This window comes from Cydia pomonella, chromosome 22, assembly GCF_033807575.1.
Source record: "Cydia pomonella isolate Wapato2018A chromosome 22, ilCydPomo1, whole genome shotgun sequence".
NCBI classification, from domain to species: Eukaryota; Metazoa; Arthropoda; class Insecta; order Lepidoptera; family Tortricidae; genus Cydia; species Cydia pomonella.
Window position 1 is genome coordinate 11,715,099 of NC_084724.1, and position 21,936 is coordinate 11,737,034.

General features: G+C 38.0%; 1 protein-coding gene across 1 annotated transcript; it reads left to right on the forward strand.

Annotated features, from left to right (window-relative positions):
• Window positions 1-117: 117 nt before the first annotated feature.
• On the forward strand, window positions 118-14,822 carry LOC133530106 (ethanolaminephosphotransferase 1-like). Its single transcript, XM_061867941.1, has 9 exons — window positions 118-401; window positions 1,368-1,436; window positions 4,289-4,502; window positions 5,091-5,244; window positions 6,030-6,138; window positions 6,857-7,014; window positions 8,669-8,846; window positions 10,599-10,775; window positions 11,238-14,822. Exons 1-9 carry the CDS (start codon window positions 345-347, stop codon window positions 11,298-11,300), a joined length of 1,179 nt encoding a protein of 392 aa, XP_061723925.1. The 5' UTR covers window positions 118-344; the 3' UTR covers window positions 11,301-14,822.
• Window positions 14,823-21,936: the final 7,114 nt, after the last annotated feature.

Genomic DNA, 21,936 nt, shown 5'->3' on the forward strand with positions numbered 1-21,936 from the left:
TCCAATTACGTAAAAGTGACGCAGCGTAAAAGCTCTGTCACTTCTGTAATTCTATTGGTCTACTGGAAGTTAAATTGGCAGACATCCTCAATGATTGGTTAAAATAACATCTAGCAATCTCGTCAAATCGTGGGTGTCAAGGTGTCATGTCATGTCAATATTGTCAATTAAGTCAGTCAGTTGTGTGTGTACTGTGCGAAATGCGCACAGTCGATTACTTTGAAATAGTGTTATATTAATATATTTACAACTATGACGTGAATACTTTAGATAAATTAAATTAAGCTCCACCGCTTAAAAAGTAGCATTTTCTTTTTATGTATCAGTGAAGTAAATTCGTGATAATGTTCAATTACAAGTATTTGAGTAAAGACCACTTGGAGGGTTTCGATAATTATAAGGTAAGTATTTCATGTTATTATGCGGCACGTTTGTATTTCTGATTTACCATAGCGTTCGCTATTGTCTGTTTTATGCGTCTCTAAATATTGATTACTTATATAACCTTAAAATAACAAGTTACGCGCATCGCATGACGCCGTACATTAAGTCATAATTAATTAGGTAAAACTTGTTTTAACGATAACTGTTCAGGATGAAGTTGTTATTTATACCTCATACAAAGTTCTTTTTTTATGTCCAATGCAAATAATTTTGTTTTCAACATAATTATTGTGAAATTTCTGAAAAATAAAAAAAAATTCTCCCAGAAAATGTTTACAAATTTAGACTCAGTTATAAATACCAATCTTCATTACTATAAATGGTTGACTGATGACTCTTTTATATTTATTTGGCTAGTGACTCTTCTTGTGTAAAATTAAAATTAAATTAAATTATCATTTATTTCAACTAAGTAAGTAAGTCCCAATTATTAGTGTAAGTCTCAATTTATAAGTTTATACATAGTTTATTCTGTTGTTTACCAAGCTGTAAGGACCAAAAAGCTCTATCTACCTAGACCGTAGATTACTAGCCAATTGTTTCACTGGACTTGTGTGTTGCCTTTTGTCTCCCGCACCCCACCCATGCGAGACACCCCAGATTTGTTACATGACCAAATTCATAGTCGAAAAGCAGGTTTATTTTGATTTTAATAAAACTGCTTCTTGACTGGGGTTGAAATGTCGGGTAATCCCCGTACATAACAAATACGGGGCACAAAACTGGACAGAGATATCCAGCTGTTGACAAATGTATTTGGCCTTTATTTGCCTGGTAATATCCGTTCCGGTAAAAAACAGATTTAAATAGTGATTAATGACTGTTTGAATATTTTAACATTGCAACAGTCAGTTAAAATACTTCAAGAATCCAAATTAAGTCTGTTGATGTTGTATATGTAAGAAATCCTTGGATGTTTTCAGTATATGGCGATAGACACAAGCCCCCTCAGTGTCTATGTTATGCACCCGTTTTGGAACAAAGTGGTTGAGGTAAGAAAATTTAACTTATTATACTTGTAGTAACTGTAAAATATTCCACCGTAACATACTGACTACTTTAAGCTAATTTTATGGTTTAACTCATGTCTTTTTATTGGTTAAGTGAGATGATGGCCTCCAAAACCCGAATTTTAATTACCTACATATATACAGCAAAACTAATTAGTTGTTACCAACTGATGGCAGTTCAAACCAGAAAAAACGCACGTGCTTTTAATCACTCTCGCGACATGTTATGTATGTGTGTTGTGTTATGTCAAGTGAGTTAAATCAGGGATCGGAAACCGGTATTTTTTGTATGGGAACGAAAACGGTATGTTTTCGTTCTTTGTTAATTATTTCATTTCTAATTGGGCAATCTAATAATACGAAGTCGTTATCTAAAAACACAACGGATATACACAATATAGGAATATTTGGAGTATAAAATAAACCGAAATATATGTTTATTTCAAAGTTTTTCCAAAAAACCGGTTCCAATCCCTGAGTTAAATCTTACTTAGCTTAATGTTAGTCTCACGACTATTTAAATTCGAATACTCACTGCTTTATGGGATTCATTGAACACTGTAAATGTATTGTAAATTGATGAGCTGAGCTCATAGCCGCAGCAATTATGTCAATAAATGGGTGGATCAACTATTTTCTTGTTTCTGGTCAACCGCGAAAATATCGTAGGATTGTTTGTTAGAAGAAATGTTAGTTACTTAGTGCTTCTCGGTATTTTCCGCAAGTTGACAACCATTGTGCCTATTTTGCGTGAAACGAGGTAGCGCTACTCTAACCACCCCAGCTCCTCCACAAAGCCTAGCAATGTTTTCAGGTTGCTAACTGCCTCTTTTAGTGTTCTTGCAGTCCCTAGGTATTTGATCCTGTATACTTCTACCTGTTTGCAGTCTTTTTGTTTCCTCTTCCATGCACACTCTGCTCATGGGGCTGTCTGTCTGTAGAATATATATTACACCATGTTCTAATTATTTTATTTTTACGAATACAAAGTACTCACTTGCCTGGTAGATAGTCAAATATGGAAAGGGGCTAATATGCCTACAACATAAATGCATGTCTTCTTCTTCTTCCTCTTGTTGTCCCGGCATTTTTCATGGGAGCCTGGGGTCCACTTGACAACTAATCTCAAGAATTGGCGTAGACACTAATGTTTACGAAAGCGACTGCCATCAGACCTTCCAACCCAGAGGGTAAACAAGGCCTTATCACGATGTTTTCCTTCACCGAAAAACTCATTCGTACGAGCCGGGATGTGAATCCGCGACCTCCGGATTGAAAGTTGCAGGCTCTTACCAATAGGCCACCAGCGCTTCACAACATAAATGCATGTACAGTCAGTTAAATGCTCACAATGAAATAAAGAGTTAAAATCAACGTAACCATAACCACATGTGACAAGAAAAAGTTGATTCATGTTGCATATAATTAATTAAAAATACATTCCACATTTGAGGAAGTTGATTCACAAAAATATACAGAAGTTGCAAATATATCACGCACAAAAATTTGTGATAATTCTATCACTACCTCAAATTATAAAATGCATCATACATACATGTACATTTGTACTTTCAGCTTTGGGAATTTCAATCATCGATTTACCTGTTTACGCATTGTTTTATTTCCCTTATTTGCTATAAATTACCTATACTTAAAGGGAAAATGTGCTATTTCTTTAGCAAATAAAAAGGAATATGCGCTGGGTATGTACGTGTTAGAAGCGGTTTAAACTTCAAATTAATTAAATTCTTCTAATTATTTTTGATATTAGGTGATCTATTTAAATGTATTTGTCTGCAGGATGGCTCATAAAATTCATTTTCTTCAAGTTGTTCATAGTCTACGTCGACATCTTTATCGTATGATATTATTATCAGTATGGTCCGATGCGCGTCACATATTTGTAAGAATACGCTTGTATTAGAGTACGCAAATAGAGATAATGAATAAATATCAAGATGTGTGTGCATAGGGTTTTAACTCAGAATACTGTAGAGTGGCAAGCAAATATGGCACTGGCAGACTTTGGTATGTATGCAATTATTTGGGCAACACTATTAGCCTGTTTATCTGAACCCTATTTCCTTTGAGTTTGGTTGGACATGTATTCAGCTAAAATGTGTCACACACAGGTATCAAAAGACCATTGGCCTTGTTTGATCAAGGATGATCAAATGATCAAATAAACTTTATAATAAGAAAACATAATCACATCGCCAATCGCGTTTGCCATTGTACAACGTTCAAAAATTAAACATGTAGTATGTATTTTTTTGTATGCAACGTCTTTACCAAAAAAACGAATCTAACCAGTTGAACCAGTATTAATTAAAATCATCTCAGTAGTTTCCTCGTTACGGTTAGGATGCGACATCGGTGTCATTTGTATACCCCACTCTTTAGTGATGAAAATTATGGTATTTTCGTACTATATTGCATATGTTATATATATAGTACAATTGATTAAAATATAGCCATCATTGGCCATATCATCTGTTTTAGATGCTTGTTGCGGCACTTGTGGGTTTATGGGGCTGGGCATCGCAGTTCGTGGCTATAAAGTCCTATAGCAGCGCGACATTTCTTCCCACATCGATCGCACAGAAATCATGAGGCGCAGGAGGTGGTAGAACACTCATTTCGGCGCGTTTCTCCCAACCGTCGGTCCTAATGCCAAAACTGACCATGTCCCGCCATAAAATAAATGTCGCAAAATATTGTACAATACTATATACATAGACTGTTAAAATTATAACGGTGCCTTTATGTTTTGGCGTAGTCTGTTTAAAACTAACATAATGCAAAGCAACTAATTTAATTACATATATTTCCAGTTGGTACCCCGCTGGGTGGCTCCGAACCTGCTCACATTCCTCGGGTTCCTTCTCACCGTACTCGACTTCGTTCTTCTCTCGTGGTACGACTACTCGTACACGGCCGCCAGCGCCAGGAACGAGACCATAGTGGAGTTGGGCAAGAGGCCTGAGATCATACCGCAGTCGCTGTGGTACTTCTTAGCGGTGTTCCTGTTCCTTGCGTATACGCTAGGTGAGTTGTAGTTCAAGTCGTGGTACTACACAGGTGGTAGTAACGAGACTATAGTGGAGTTGGCGAGTGGTCTGAGGTCATACCGCACCCACAGCGGTACTTTTTACCGGTGTTCCTGTTCCTTGCGTATATGTTAGGTGAGTTACACGTCTTATGTCGTGGTACTACTCTTCTGGTAAAAACACAACCATGCCTAGTGGAGTTTGGCAAGCGGCCTGAGGTCATACCACGAGCCTGAGGTGAGTTTAGTTATCTACATGTAAACATAAATTTGTGCCTAATTAAGTTTCATTTGAAGGCTTGTAATGTTTTGTAGTATTGCCTGTAAACATGTTTCAATGTGGTGTTAAATAAATAAATTCTATGTCTAGGTCTATAGTCGATGTGCTACTTCATCTTTATATGCTATTCGTGTTTATATGCATAAGAGCACATTGAATATATTATTTTATTATTTATTAGAGCATATTTGTATGCCTCATAATATGGCCAAAAGGAGCACTTAATTATCTGTATGTAACACCTGTTTGTAACACTACCTGCTTTTCGACAAATAAATGCATTGAATTGAATTGAATTGAATTTCAGATGGTATCGATGGCAAGCAGGCGCGCCGCACGCTGACCTCAGGCCCGCTGGGGGAGCTGTTCGACCACGGGCTGGACTCGTACTCGGTATTCTTCATCCCGGCCTGCCTCTACTCCATCTTCGGCTGTATGGATTTCTCTGTGAAGCCTATAAGGTAAACAATAACTTTAATTAACTTAACAGCGCCATTTAGTGAGTTAAAACCTTTCTACGAACTATCGTAGGTCTATCACAAATCCTCTAACGAGAAAGAGCATTCCACCGTTACGTAATCGACATCATCACTAATTTTTTTGACTTTCCAAACCTGGTACTCTTTGCTTGTCTTTTTATCGTATTCAAAAACTTAATAACCTACTACTATAATACGTAAGTTAACAAAGTTTGCGTCAGAAGTTAAAAATCTTAATACATACCTAGTTACCTAAAGTGTGTTTTGTATTTTTCTAACAAACACAGATGTCAAAGTTATGAAAAACGATTGTGTCTTTTCATATTTCTTTCTAATTTTAGAGATGTGTAAGAGCAAGAGCTAAGAAATTTCCATGGGAATTCCCATGCTGTACATTATTGAAGTCACCTTTTGCCCCCGATTATATTTTAATATTTCAATTTGGATAACCAAATTGTCATGTCTGACTCATTATTTTCGACAATAACATGAAATTAATTTTTAACTAGCAGAAACGTCTGCGAACGATGCTATTAAAAAGAATAATAATAATATTTCTAAGAAGTATAATGATACGGTAGATGTCGCTAGGGTCCCCTAGACCCATATGGTGGGAAAATTTGCTGCCTATGGATGAGGTCTTGGTGGCTCAGATGGCAGAGCGCTGGAGTATCGATCCAGAGGCCGTGAGTTCAAGTCTCAACCAAGGCAGTAATTTTTCCGCTTTTAAATTTATTCTAAGCTTAACATGAAATTCCTTGTTTCAGAATGTACTACATAATGTGGAACATCCTGCTCAACTTCTACCTCAGCCACTGGGAGAAGTACAACACGGGCGTGCTGTTCCTGCCGTGGGGTTATGATTTCAGCATGTGGGTGAGTAGGTCTTATACTGGTTGTTCCAAAACGTATTACATAATGTGGAACATCCTGCTCAACTTCTACCTCAGCCACTGGGGGAAGTACAACACGGGCGTGCTGTTCCTGCCGTGGGGTTATGATTTCAGCATGTGGGTTAGTAGTTTGTCTTATATGACTTGTTCCAGAAAATCATAGGTATTGTATGGACTGACGTTTATCTGACATGGCTATTTGTACGTTACGTATAAATAGCCATACATTTAACGTGACCCTCCCCCACAAAAATCTGCGGACAACTGTCAACTGTCAAAACTTTGTGAAGAAAATTATAGGCGTCTCCAGTTGTTAAATCCTCCCAAGGTTCAGAAGGTGTAAGACTTTCCAACGCGCACGATCCCTATGCTTCTTTGGCCGAGCGTTAGTAAAGGTCTTGGTTTCAGCTTGGGCGAAAATGCTTTCGTATGTCCGGATGTTTCCTCTAATGGTCGTAATTCTCAACCGATTTTCTTGAAATTTTGTGAGCAGGGTCAATAATTAAATATATTTTTTTGTCGATTCAGTTAATGTTTTTTTTTTTTTTTTTTCAAAATGGCCGAGCCATGCATTTATTCGATTTTAAGCTATGCTTGCGAGGTCTACAGCTCCAAGCCGCTAGTGTAAAACTTGTCAGGCGAGTTACCGAGGATGGGCATTTATAAACTCCACACTTCTGACATTAAGTTGTCTATTTCAGGCGTCGACAATATTTTTCCTGTGGACCGGACACGCGGGCACGGTGTGGTACAAGCGGTACCTAGTGGGCGGGTACACACTCGCCGACGGCTTCGAGTGGCTCGTGTACGCCACCGGCGTCCTCACCAACCTGCCCGTGGCGCTCTACAATACGTACCAGTGAGTCCTCCTCTTTCACCACTGAGACCACCCAGAGGGAAATCTAGGCCTTATCAGGATTAGTCTGGTTCAGGGCTCGGAAACCGTTTTATTTTTCAAACCGGTTCCGTTCATTCTCCGGGGACCAAAAGGATTATCCATCACACCTGCTCGAAAAAGATCTTATTTCATGCAGGTGTACTGAAGGACAAAGGCCTATATTGTTCCCGCGGGATTTATGGATTGTGAAAAAAAAACTATAACTCCCTAAGGAGTTATAGTTTTTTTTTTTTTACTTATGTCACTTATTCATACAAACCAAGTGGCATAAATGAGGTTTACTTTTAAAATGCTGACTTAAAAAAAAGAATTAAAAATTATTTATTCAATCAACAGTAATTTACAGATAACATATAGTATTTAGTACCTCTTAAGTAAATCATTACCTGTGTTAAGAGGTACTGCTCTTTTCTTAGTTCAACAAAAATCTTAATTGTAATAAAATCCAATGAAACAATAAATTATTACAAAAATATTCTATACTTCTATAATTTAATATTCTTGTTTATGTTCAAAATTATTTAATTCGATTAATTGTGGCTGAATGCCGAATAGGTCTGTACCTTCGATGCCTAACCTGTCAAGAAATTAAAAAATGGCGGATGTTACGAAACGTTCAAAAATGCACCCATTTTTTATCCTTGATCGTTGTAACGCAACTAATTACGGAGTGTAATAAAAATCATCTTTGTAAATTTTTATATAATTTTAATTTCATGTTATCAAATAATACAGCGGACAAATGTTTGATATGTCACCGTATTTAAGAATTATTTCGCCTAAAATTTAGTTTTTTCTTCGCAAGTATGATGAAAAACATTGTGTGTAACTCCGGGGGTAAGAATATTGCAAACTCGGGTCTTAAGTTCCCACCCTCGTATCCAAAAATTCACTTACCCCCCTCGTTGCACAATGTACTATTGTTTCCGTTTGAGGTTACTGGTTAAGGAACTGCTCTTTTGGGATAACGGTCTATGCCAAATACGATCTCGTTTCGTTCTGGAGGGACGAAATTAACCAGTTTAATTGAAAATATCGAAGCAAGATAGAAAGAGTAACTATTTCTGTCTCTTTTACGTAACACAACAAGTGTAACCGAGACTCCGAGAGATGAGAGTAACCGATATTATATCGTTCCCGGCGAACCATATACTTGCGTTTCCTGTTTTTACCGGTTAGGATGTAGAACGATTAACATTTAACCGGTTTTTAATTAACGAAATTATATAACGGTTTTGGAACCGAACGACGGTAACAGGTACTTCAATACCGGTTCCGAGCTCTGGTCTGGTTACTTCATCGAAATACTTTGATATTTAACATCATTAATATTTCACCCTTTTTCGCGCATTACATAAGGCTCTCTTAAATGTCATCCGATATTAACTGTCAGTAAATACCAAATGACAATCAGTGAGTTGCGAACATCAGTTCAGAGCAACTCACTGGAGAACGCAGGACCATTGGAAGCCCATCTTCACCCTTCTAGGCAATCAGTCTTTACGACATTCTTTATTGCCTTGAATCTTTTTAAACTATTTAGGTGTTTATAGATTAGTCTGAGCCTGTAAATGTTAATAAACTAGTTTTCTTACTTAATAATTTTTTATTTCAGATCATACAAACTCCGCACAGGCAAGATGCGCTCATTCACAGAAGCACTTCGACCACTGTGGTCCCTATTATCAGTATTCGTAGTATGCAGTGTATGGGTGCACTACTCAGAACGACTGCCGGAGTACGACCCCAGGATGCTGTTCTTACTTATCGGGACGCTTTTCAGCAATGTCGCTGTAAGTACACCCCCGAGCAATGACAACAGGTCACCTTGTAGCTCAGACCACTCTGGTCCCTACCATCAGTATTCGTAGTATGTAGTGTATGGGTGCACTACTCAGAACGACTGCCGGAGTAAGACCCCAGGATGCTGTTCTTACGCCGTAATCCAGGTCAAGAAAATGAACATGTATCGTACTACCAGCAACGCAAAAAATAAGACAAAAACTGTATGGAATCTAGTAAAGGAAACTACAGGCGAAGGCAAAAAGGCTCAACCTAACTAATTCTAAAACTAAATAATTGACCTAACCAACGATAAACAACAATAGCCAATGCGTTTAACAATTACTTTTTAAACATAGGGATGTGATCGCACGAGACAAAAAATAAGAAACATCTATGCACAAACTAAAAGTAGCTCAATATTTTTGAGTCCGATAACAGTCAGAAATCATGCAAACAACTTAAAATTAGTGACTCTACCGGACCAGAAAATTTTAATACTAGATTCTAAAAAAAAATTAAAAATTAATAGTTGTATAGAAAAAGGTATTTTTCCTGAACTGTTAAAAAAGCTAAAGTAATAACCATACATAAAAAAGCGGCCAAGTGCGAGTCGGACTCGCCCATGAAGGGTTCCGTAACATTTATGACATATTAAAAAAAACTACTTACTAGATCTCGTTCAAACCAATTTTCGGTAGAAGTTTGCATGGTAATGTATATCATATATTTTTTTTAGATTTTTCATTCTGTTATTCTAGAAGTTACAGGGGGGGACACATTTTTTCACTTTGAAAGTGTCTCTCGCGCAAACTATTCAGTTTAGAAAAAAATTATATTATATTACCTAAATATCATTTTTGAAGACCTATTTCTAGATACCCCACACGTAAGTATGGGGAACCCCCAAAATTTATTGTTTTTTTTTTTCTATTTTTGTATAAAAATCTTAATGCGGTTCATAGAATACATCTACTTACCAAGTTTGAACAGTATAGCTCTTATAGTTTCGGAAAAAAGTGGCTGTGACATAATCGGACAGACAGACGGACATGACGAATCTATAAGGGTTCCGTTTTTTGCTATCTGGCTACGGAACCCTAAAAAGGAAGTCGCTCTGAACTAAAAAAATATAGATCAATATCTCTGTTGTCTGTTATTTCAAAAATATAAGAGAAATGCTTAGCTGAGAGATTAGAAAGACACTTGGCAAAACACATGTTAACTACACAGCAATATGGTTTTAGAAAAGGAAAAAAATACTTCAGATGCTGCTGTAATCAATTTAGTAACGGAAGTAATGTCTAATTCTAATAATGGTTATAGGCCGTAGAATTAATTTAGTTTAATGGTTATAAGTGTGGCGGAGTATTCTTTGATCTGACAAAAGCATTGGGCTGTGTCGATCACAGGATACTTCTAGACAAACTAGAATATTACGGAGTTCGTGGCTCTGCTCTGAAGCTCTTTAAGTCATATTTAACTAACCGTATTCAATATGTGGAACCATCGTATGGAGATTCCGAAACCAGAGCTCGTTCTGAAGAAGCTGTAGTAAAATACGGGGTCCCTCAAGGCTCCGTTCTTGGCCCATTATTACTTCTTATATTTGACGATATATGCTCCTGGCCCGTGGTCTATTACAAAAATTTGGAGAGGGAATTCATAGACATTTTAAAAGTGGGACAGTTAACAATACATAAATTAAGGTTTATTTTTAGCAATAAGTTGTATCTATTCTAAAAACGTGTCGTATATTACAGTGTCGCCTAATAGTGAGCCAGATGTCCAACCAGCGCTGCGACGCGGTGAGCTGGCTGCTGTGGCCGCTGCTGCTGGGCGCCGCGGCGGGGCTGGCGGCGCCGCGCCACGAGCCCGCCGCGCTCTGCGGCGTCACCGCGCTGGCGGTGCTGGCGCACGTACACTATGGGGCGTGTGTGGTAACTATTCAATACACGGTCATTTCTCTGTTTCTTTACAGAACCTGCATGGGAGTCAAACCCTCTTAAGTTCCTCTATGATCGACTTTCGTTTGAGCCATAAATACGACACCCTGTATGCATTATGGATGCGGAACGCGGTGTTTTTGACAGTTCAGTGCCGAGAGGGTTAATCCAACTGGGGTAATACGGAAAAACTAGAATATATTAGAGATGGCTTAATTTTTAACCCCCGACCCAAAAAGGGGAGTGCTATAAACTTAAACAGATTTAAGTCCTATTATCGAAAGAGTTGTCGGACGAGACAGCCCTTACATTTTGCTTAATGAGAGAGTGAGACGCAATGCACATTGGAAAAAGATTTATCCCTAGATAAGTTTCAACTCACTAGGGGGCGCTATTTCAATTTTGTCGGAGATTATTAACTGCCAAATATTTTGAATACACCTTTCTTCTTGTCAGGTCCAGCAGATGTGCGCGCACTTCCGAATAAAGTGCTTCCATATAAAGAAGCGCGACGATTGACTCTTAGAAGACAATGCGTGTTAGTAGCTGACATCACAACATATCCATAACAACGCTCTGCTCCAACTGTTCGGTACTAGAGAAAATGTTACCCCGCCTTTATGTCTGTAAGTTAACTCTGTTCAGAATTATCGATTTTATCAACTAAAATAAGGTCGCTAAGCACAGTGTATTTTGCACATTGACCCACCTGTTTTATCTCTAAGTACGGTCAAAAGATTTCATTTGTGACCCATTTCTTACCTTGTGAAATAGTATGAGGTCTCTAGTGACTTTCAAGTTGTTTGTCACTGTGACAAGCTACGAAATGGATCACAAATTAAATCTTTTGACTGTCATAATTAAAGATCGACATGAAATATATGATCATTGTTGGGGCGTTGTTATTCTCATGTATAGGGTGACAGTTCAGTATAGTATGAGAAATTCAGTTCCAATAAAATTCCGCAGTATGGCATGATCATATTATTACATTACTGGTCAGGCTTTATATTGCTGTGCAGCGCATGATGCCGGCGGTCAATGCCGGTGTGCGAGCAGGACAGCAGTATAATTATATGCGTGTGTTAGAGTTATAGGGACCGTGCGCGTTGGAGGGTCTGCCATCTTGTGGCCTGAATCGGAACCATAAACATGTACATTTACACGTCACGTGTTTTCTTGTGCATAGTAGGTTCTGCCATCTTGTGGGCTACATCGGAACAATAAACATCACATTTACGCCTCGCGCCAAAAATCTGACGGCTCCTGTGCTGCCTCCTATAGTTCATGCACGCTCCCTATAGACAGGGTCAATGTATGAAATTCTTCATCCTTAGCTTAGCGTCCTTACTTTAGGAACAGATGTAAAGATACTTTTGTTTTTACGTTTAACCAGCAACCTATGCACTAATCCTATATGTAGAAGCACTGGCATTACAGATGTAAAGGCAAAAGGGGTTATGTGGTCTTCATATCAAAATGTACCTTATGCAGTTCGCTTAAGGTACCTTTTGATATGGCAAGCTACATAAAGTGATAGTGACAAGTGATAGTAGCTTACGTGTTTTTTCACTATTTTGGCAAAACAAAGATGGCGTTAGGATGTAGTACATTTCAATAATTACCGATTTGAACGCCTATAAGTTATCACTTACCTGTTATGGTTCTTATATACCTAGGTTTAACTCACTAAATGGATTATTTTGTCGGGTGTTTGTATATTTGTGGTAATATTTATGAAAAGGTTGCGCAGCGTTGTACTTGATTGACGACCGGTTTGGCCTAGTGGATAGTATGAAGCTGATGGTCCTGGGTTCAAATCCTGGTAAGGGCATTTATTCGGGCGATGAGCATGGATATTTGTTCCTGAGTCATGGCTGTTTTTTGTGTTTTTAAGTATTTATATATTATGTATATCGTTGTCCAAGTACCCTCAACACAAGCCTTATTGAGTTTACTGTGGGACTTAGTCAATTTGTGTAATAATGTCCTATAATATTTATTTATTACTTGTATCGCAGCATGGTTTATAATGGCGAAAGCGCTATTGACAATAAGGTACCTTTTCATAGATAATGTCACATTTAAAGTTATTTTAAGAATAATGTTGACGCTTGAGCTACAATCACTGTATACTAGTTGGAGTTGTATTATGTTGGTTTTTATGTATATGTTGTTCTCCCTGATGTTATGTTACTTGAAGATTATGCACAGTGCTCTTCAGAATCAAATCAAGCAGTACATAGACTGCTTATTATACGATAAAATGTACTTTTTTCATATCATATGTACTGTTACCCTAATTTCATATACAGTCAGAAGTGGCTAAACGGGCAAGTTGTTCAAATTTATCTACACACGCTCTTATCCTGTTAATAGAGCTGTGTTCATATCATTTTGAAAACCTCGCCTGTATAGCTACTTATACTGCTGTCGGTACATTTTGAAACAATCATTCATTTTAAAAACTTTTTTTCTTGTGCATATATTTTCTTAGTGTTTGTAACACGCATTGTCTATTTTTATTTTATATTGCTTTTTATAGCTTGAGTTTAACAGTAACCTTCTTATACATTATTTTTTATTTAACATTAAATTATTTAATTTAAGTAATTTTTATTGTACAGTTGAGATCTACATATAATCAAATAAATTAATGGTCTTAACTGTACCAATACATAATTTTTCTTAGTATTTATTTATGTTAGTATGTATTTCAATATTTTATTCATAGACCCAATTGTAACATTAAGTATTATGTTGGAGATCTAACAGTGTATTAATACTTTAATTTAAGCCAGCTTCAAGTCTTTTTTTTTTTTAAGTTTGGGAGCTATTCATACGTAGTATATATATCATTTGGAAGTAGAAATATATAAGCGTAACGAGTATCAATAGGGAATATTACGCGAAACTCTGCGTAGGGGGCGCCACTACCACAATCCATCACAATCTGAGGGTCTACCGCGAAACAAGAAAATCGAAATTTCGTTATCTAACCTCTCTATCACTCTTGCATATTCGAGCGATAAAGAGGCAGATAACTAAATTTCGACTTTCGCGTTTGCCGACAGGCCCTTTGTAAACAAACCGCCTTGATGCATCAATGTCATATTTTATTATCTGTGTAAATTTGATAAAAAACAGTTTAAGGCACAGTATGTATAAGTTACTATATAGTTTACGATAGGTGCTAGTGCTGCACTCTGGCGGCAGATCATTGCAGTAATACTCCCTATTCGATAGCCACTTTTATAAGGCCTAGTTTTAGATATACGAACGTTTGAGACACAGGTAAGGCACAGATTCAGTGTTATTTTAGATTTGATATTTAAAGTCTTTAGTTTTTGAACTCAACTCGTCAAAAGAATCAATTCATTATTATGTTAAACCGCAAACGGAAGGCGCCATCAAAAAGTTTCGGGGGGCTATTTAATATTTGTTAAATATCATCTCTATAGCCGTACCAACGATAATTTGAAATAGAGGTGGATTATCAAAGAAAACTTTGTAGCCACAGTAGTAAATTTACTCCCATTTTTCGACACATGATTAAAACTTTTGGAAAGCCATTTGACTTTGATCCTTATTCTTTTAATAGATCAAATGCCAAAGGTATGGCGGCATCGTTTCGAGCGATGGCGCCACAACCTTTAGCCGATGCTCGGTAAGATGGCGCCACGCGTCCTGCTACATCTGATTGTTCATTATGAATCTACCGGCTAACAACATAGGGTTGATAATTGATAAACATTACGCTCACATATAGTGTCGATTAGTAAGGGACGTTCATTTCAGTATTGGCTGCTATAGTGTGAATTTTCTCAAATGATTTTTAGGCCTCAGACTCTAATCTTTTATGTGAGCGGTCAGCTGCCGTATTAGCCACGTGGCAAAGCAACAATGTCCTATAAAAAGCAACTGTATCGTGATAGTATTAAGGGTCAAATCTATGTAATAATATGAGCGCTCTCCTACATTGAGGTGGTCGTTCGTCCTACATTACCAAACTTGTTAACTTATCAGCTGTTTACATAGATTTGAACCTTAACACTATCGCGATACAGTTGCTTTTTAATGACATTATTGTTTTTACAAGTCCCTACCGACCGCTCGCACAAAAAAAACAATGGCTTTTGGTTAACAAATTAGAAGAAGAAAACTTTATTTAAAAACGATAATTTAAACTTAAACAAAAATACAAATTATATTACGTTATTACAAGCGTCTCTAAAAGGGTGTCCACACAGCTTGTGTCGTGGTACCTTTTGGGGACCTCGACGCTGGTCTTCCAAAAAAACCCCTGCGAGAGAGCGCGATTGCCCACTAAATTACTTACATATTTACATATCAACAAATAAGATATTTCGTATGAAATTACGATCTTAGACGTAAAAATTATTTCAGAAAATCTATACTATACTTGTGTTATGAATTGCTCCCATATATAGTCAAGGTATTAAATATCGACCCGGACAAAGTGCCAAAAATATATACACACTACATTAAAATAAGGTCGTGTATACATATTTTCAGCACTTTGTTCGTGTCGATATTTAATACCTTGACTGTACCAACCTTTTTTTTTTTTTTTTTTTTCTAGGGGGGAAAATGCATTCCGCATACCACCCGGGTGCGGGGGGCGACCCGAGTGGTTATGTGGGACTCCCGTCCAGGCTAATGAGGCCGACCGACGGTATACCCACTAAAAACCCCCCATATGTCACCTCGCCGCCTTATTGGTGGGGTTACGGGAACGCTTGCGCACTCATCCGCGACCCCACCGGCGGCAGCCGCCCGCGAGCGGCTCCCTCGCAAATGCCCGAAGGCCCTTCACGCGAGGCGCGCCAGATGGTTCGACGCGCCTTCCTCCTCGGCCTCCGTCCTGCAGTGTAGCGGACCCCCCCGAGCCCGCCACAAGGAGGCCACGGGCGCCAGAAAACTCCCAGCGCCCGGCGGCAGATGAGGTCCATGGTTCTGCCGCAAACCACAACTCGGCTGCAGAGGACAGGGAGAACGGCACACCGTAATACCGACACTCCTCTTCCTCTGCAGCCCCACCAACGCCGCTACTGCGGAACGGCCCCGCCAAGGTCGCAGGGGATAGGGAGAGTGGCGCATCGTCATACCATCACGCCTCTTCCCCTGCGATCCCACCTCGGCCGTCGAGGATAGGGAGAACGGCTCACCGCAATACCGACACTCCTCTTCCTCGACGGTCCACCTCCAGCGCGTCACAAGCGGGCTCACCAAGCCCACTTGGAGCGTCCTCCTCGGGCCAGCCCGCACCTCAAACAGGCCGGCCCTGGTTGCCTCTTCGCTTCACCGTGGGTGACCAAGCCACGGCTACTAAGCCCCTCCACCACGACAAGGTGGGCAACCCGCGGGGGGTGACTGTACCAACCTAACCTAACCCTTTTCCGGGCCGCGCCAATCTACAAGGTTTTCACAAAAAGACCAACCAACCAACCAACCAACAATCAATCAATCATTCAATTAAACCAACTTTGAGGATTCATTCGCAGTTACATTTCCCGAAAGTTCAATCTAATTTGAACCTTAAATCTTAATGCTAAAGTTGAAATTCTATTGGCGCGTATGTGGTCGATAAATCGTACATACTATTCCTGGAAAAGGGCTAAACGAAACACCAAAGTGGCAGTTAGGCCTTACGTGATTACAATAAGGTACAAATTGCTACTTTTGTTTGTATTTTGGTACCTCATCTGTACTAACTGTATTTGTATTGTATTTGAACACTTGTATTTCTTAGTATTATTTATATACCAATCGCGTTGTTAGTATAACTATTTTTGTATAGTATAAGTTATTATACCTAACTACATTTAAGTTGAATACTGGCCTATGTAAAGTGTACTTTAACAGTGATTTAGGCAGTTGGTTTAATACAAATGTGATATTTATCCAAATAGCTACTTTATTTATTTTATGTCAAAAGCTATATACTCGTAGTAAACAGAATCAATCATATTGTATTAATAAATTACTCTATATTATCGCATTAAATAGTTTCGTTTTGTTTATACTGAGGCACTCAATATTGTAGACACTAGGTATATTCATGTCCAATTTGAGATGAAAGTACACTTAAATTTGCCAGTTTTTTTTTGTTCAACGTATTGATTCATGTAAAGTACGATTGGAAATGATCTTTTATTCTTGACTATTGGCGTCGTATCTTGATTTTATAATACTCTTTCGTGATTTAATTTGTGATATGTTTGTGTAAATAGTTTGACTGTAAAGGTAATGCAACACAGTGAAAATTAAAATGTTTTAACTTGGTAAAGTCAGGAGCCTGACATAACGAAAGATGTAGTGGATAATTGTATGATATAGTTTTTTTAACTACCGACGAAAAAAAATGTGTGTTATAAATGAACAACGCAAAAAATGTGTGTTATAAATTAACAATGCAAAAAAATGTGTGTTATAAATGAACAACGCAAAAAATGTGTGTTATAAATTAACAATGCAAAAAAATGTGTGTTATAAATTAACAACGCAAAAAATGTGTGTTTCTGTGTGTCTGTGGCATCATAGCTCCCAAGCAGTTGAACCGATTTTGATTGTCCACCTACTAATCTAGGATTGACAATAGTGCAATGGCAAATATATAACTCTACTCGTATTATTTATCTTTCTTCTTAAATTAGGCTTTTTACAATATGTATATAAAAGTAAAATATAAAAACACTTACAAAAGATATAAACAGATTATAAAAAACCTAGGGTGGCGCCAGCAGCGGGGCAGGGCCCAAGCTGCCGGTGGTCAGGGCCGCAGGGAGAGGAACCGCCGGACTATCCGCGCCGTGTCCAACATCACCGCCTTCTGCATCTGACCCTTGATCCAACCACCTAGCGAGTCTCTTATTTAACACTTTCATTGCCAGGCCAAAACTCAAGTCCACCGCTGAATGCCGGCGTAAATACAAACATCTATATAAGACTCCCCCGTGGAGTCCAAACGCGCACTCGGCGAATAAACAACGCTGCACGCCAACAACTCCGCTGGGGAGTTCATTTATTTCTATGCCGTATGCCGACGACTCCTCTAGGGAGTCCAGGGCTGTCACAAAGGACAAAATTGCCAACGCCATGCATTTTTAGTTGCATAGTGAGCGCAAATACATATTATATTAGGGAGGTATGTCGGATACCTACCTACTCTAAACTTTATTTACTAGGCTAGCTATTAGTATAAAGTTGCGTACGAATTTTTGTAATCCTAAAAAACGAGGTATAGTGACAACCCTGAAAAATCGTAAGTTTCGTAAGAACTCGCTAGAGGAGTCGGATGGCATGGCCTTTAGTCATCTATAATTGTATAGTACGAACTCCCCTCGGGAGTCGCGTGGCATGTGAACAAAGTTTTCGAGAACTCCCTAGTGGAGTTCTTGGCAGTGAAAGTGTTCTTATTTTTATTTATTTAATTTGCAGACATATCTGCTTGATTTTCAACTTTCAAATGCCTTTGCACTATTGTCTAACCCTAAATTGCCTGCGTCTGTCCGGGGTATGATGATAAGTCTATCTCACTAGGTTAAACTTACTATAAGATATTTATCGCTATTATTATTTCGTTGTGGGTAAGTTGAAGATTTCTGAGCGTTCCCGTTGTCATTTAATTATTCACTACATCTGTCAAATCACATAGTACATAAATAACTATCTCTATTATCGTAGAATATAAAAATGTGTGTGTCGCATCCAAGCCCTAGTTCCATACTAGTATGTATCGAATCGCTAGTATTAATATCAAGTGCCTCGCGAGTGAATGATATTTTTGTCACGTAATGTTATTCTAATAATTCTAAATCACACTTTTGACAGGTCTTCGTTTTGGCGAAACAGGGTGTTTACAAATTTGACGTTTGGTTATAATTTAAGGGGGTCCCTAACGCCAATGACCTTCGATCTGAATCCCTTAGGTTTCTAATGTTTTTTTGTAGCTTATCATATTAACAGCAACTGCTGTAAGCAATATAGTATACCACATTTACTTCAAAGGTCACTGTCTTCGAAATATTTTGCATCAAAGTTGAACAATCTTAGGCCAAAAAACTGGTTTACTGGCCATAACTTTTGTGTTAATTAATTTAAAATTAAAATCTCTGACTTTTAGAGACCAACTCAAATGTGTAGATTTCGTACATGTAAAATCCTTCACAGCAACCTAGTACCTAACGAAAAAAGTGTTTTTTAGACATTGTTTTAATAATATATAAAAAAATAAGGGTTCTTTCAAAATCCGGCAGACCAGAATGGAGATAAAAGATTGAAGAACCGATAGCTGTTTGTCTTATAATTCTATCTATAGTGCAAATGTAGGAGTAACGACTCAAAACTAGTCAAAAATCGATGAAAACCGCGGGGAGCCCCTTAAACATCCACTTCAACTACGTAATTACCCTGCTTACCTTGTTGGCTGCGACGAAAACTTGTAAAAAGTTTGACTCTAGCGTTAACTTAGTAGCATAAGTAAAATGTATTAATCACTAATGTAGAAAAAATATCGCTGTACAGATAACCCACTGGTTACTATTTTCGAAGTTTTATCACTAATAAGACCTTGATAAAAATAGCCGTGGCGAGTTCAGTTGTGATCGCTGACTTCTATTAAATTTAAAACTAATTATTTCGGCCACTAACAAGGTCGACTGACGATATGGTCAAAATGGCAGAGAACCGTTCAGTCAGAGTACACGACCGGTTGTTACCTATGGACTACTTACAACCAATGATATTATATAACTATAGATATGTGCACAAAAAATACTTCCATATTTATTTCTATTGCTACAAAGACATCTGTTATATTTGATTAATTTTCGCATTCCCTTCATCTTTGTCATACTCGTTAAACATGAGCTTGTCTCTTTCGGTGAGTCCAGATGCGACTAAAGGCAACTTGTACAATTTGTCACAAATTAAGCGCTATTTTGGAACGCCTATAACTATAGTTATAAATTATTGCTTACAACTAGGACTATGTCCAGCAGTGTGTTCGGTTAAAATGAAGACATTTACGACCAATTCAAGCTGATTTAGAAGTCAGGGGCCACAATCCAGTCAAAATCAAACTAAGTAAACTATTGAAGTATCTTAATCAGGGATCGGCACTATCGAAAGGCACGACCAGCAGGCTCACATCAGTTAACGTTGGAATGATAGAAGGGTTACTTCATATGGTGATATTGAGGCCTATAGATTTGTACCGGGCCTTGAAGCATTGTTGAAAAGGTGTTGGTACTTGACTCGACCGATTTTTTTGAAATAACATTTTTTAGTTGTTACAACCTCACAAATAGCTGATAAAGAAGAGGCACGCCCTACAGCCAAAAGGATCTGAACTCAATTTTTTTATCGTGTTTTTTTTAAAGGTCAAGTTAATGTATCTTTCAATTATATTTTAAAATGCTCTTGTGGAAATAAGTTATTATTGGGTTTGGCTATGTGTGAAGTGCGTGCTACGCTCGACATGGCAAAAATGTGAATTTCCACAATATTTGCCAACTCAAACAACGAATGTCGCCATAGCCGCCAGGCGGCGCCACTGTGTACGCAGTCAATTGCCACCATATGGCAAGTTGTAAAAGTCGGTCGAGTATGAAACAGGTTCTTCCCGATATGCCTTCGTCGTTGTGATAGTTAAGAGTAGGTATTGCTTTTACACGAGCCCGCTTCAGGCTCACTCACCCACAGCGGTCGATGTAATGTCACGATCAATAAATCATGTCAACTCCATGCTCGTTTTATTTCACTTTAACCTTTCATTTGGCTAAGAGTGTAAACCTGCCAAATGCATTGTATAGAGCAGTAAGAATAGTTCTAGAAATAAATGCAAAATAATGACTAATGCGGGCTACACACTCGTCAAAACGGGCCGAGGAGTGTGTACATGCTGCTGTCTCGTGCTTTTCCGATTGGATCGGAGCGGCGCCGACACTCGAGTGTGAACAGCAGACATAAAAAAATTCTGTCATCATATACAGACAAGCTACCTCTCTTTTACACACACTCGTCACATGGATCTTAAATTAAGACTGAATGTTTATGGACTCTGTGTATAGGACGTTAAACAGCTCTTAGGTGTTCATCAAAATATTGAGTCTTGGAAATCATGACAGAGATTTAGTCTATGCATTACAGGCTTTAGAGCTATGCATTTAAAATCTGGCAACAAATACTTTTAGCATTGTCTTGTCAGAATCAACTCACGCTTTGCTTATGTTTAGTCAATTTTCAATAGTTTATATTTTCCATAATACAGACTCGAGCATAACCAATTTTTTAAGTTTCTCTAGTTAACATGAAACGTTTGTATATGGCTAGTTCGGTGACTTAGTAAATCAATAAAATCTTGAAGGACAATTGACTAGGGTGTAAGCATCGATAAATAATATGGGTCATCCAATACGATTTCTCGATTCAGGAAGCCATTTGCAACAGCCATGTATATTGGGAATTCAAAACAACTTACAAACAGGTTTTAGAAAAATAAGTAAATAAATAAATAGATTTTCTTTACTAAGAATTTCAACCACACATCCTATCAAAATAATGTTACTACTACTCAGTAAATAAACACTATATACATTGATATATGTATATATACTGTAAATTCTGTACACATTGATAGCAGATTATTAAAATGCTAACCCATTATAAGTAGGTTATGGGAAAATAAATGCCAGGTTAGATGATAATATGATGTCTAGACTTTTACCTTCAAAGAATCGAAAAAAATTGTTAAATGTATAAGAGAAGGTAAGATTTTCATCAAATTCAAGTTAAACTTGAATTTAAAGAAGAGAAAGAAACTCCTAATAGGAGTTTGACATCAATAGTGACAAAGGCAGCAGTTGCTTGCTAACGTAGTATAGTTGTGTACACTTATATGTATTATAGTTAGGTATGCACTGCAGCTGGGTGTACACCCACTTTATGATTGAATTCCACTCATAATGTGTCCTCACTGTACAATCTTACAGATAGAGTTGTATTTTAATATTTGGCACCCTGGGCCACCCCATATGCCAAGCACAAATTTATCATGGGCCATGGCCCTTTTGTCTCTAGGGTAAAACCCAGCAGACACCCGGCAGACAGTCACACACATTTAGGTCTACCA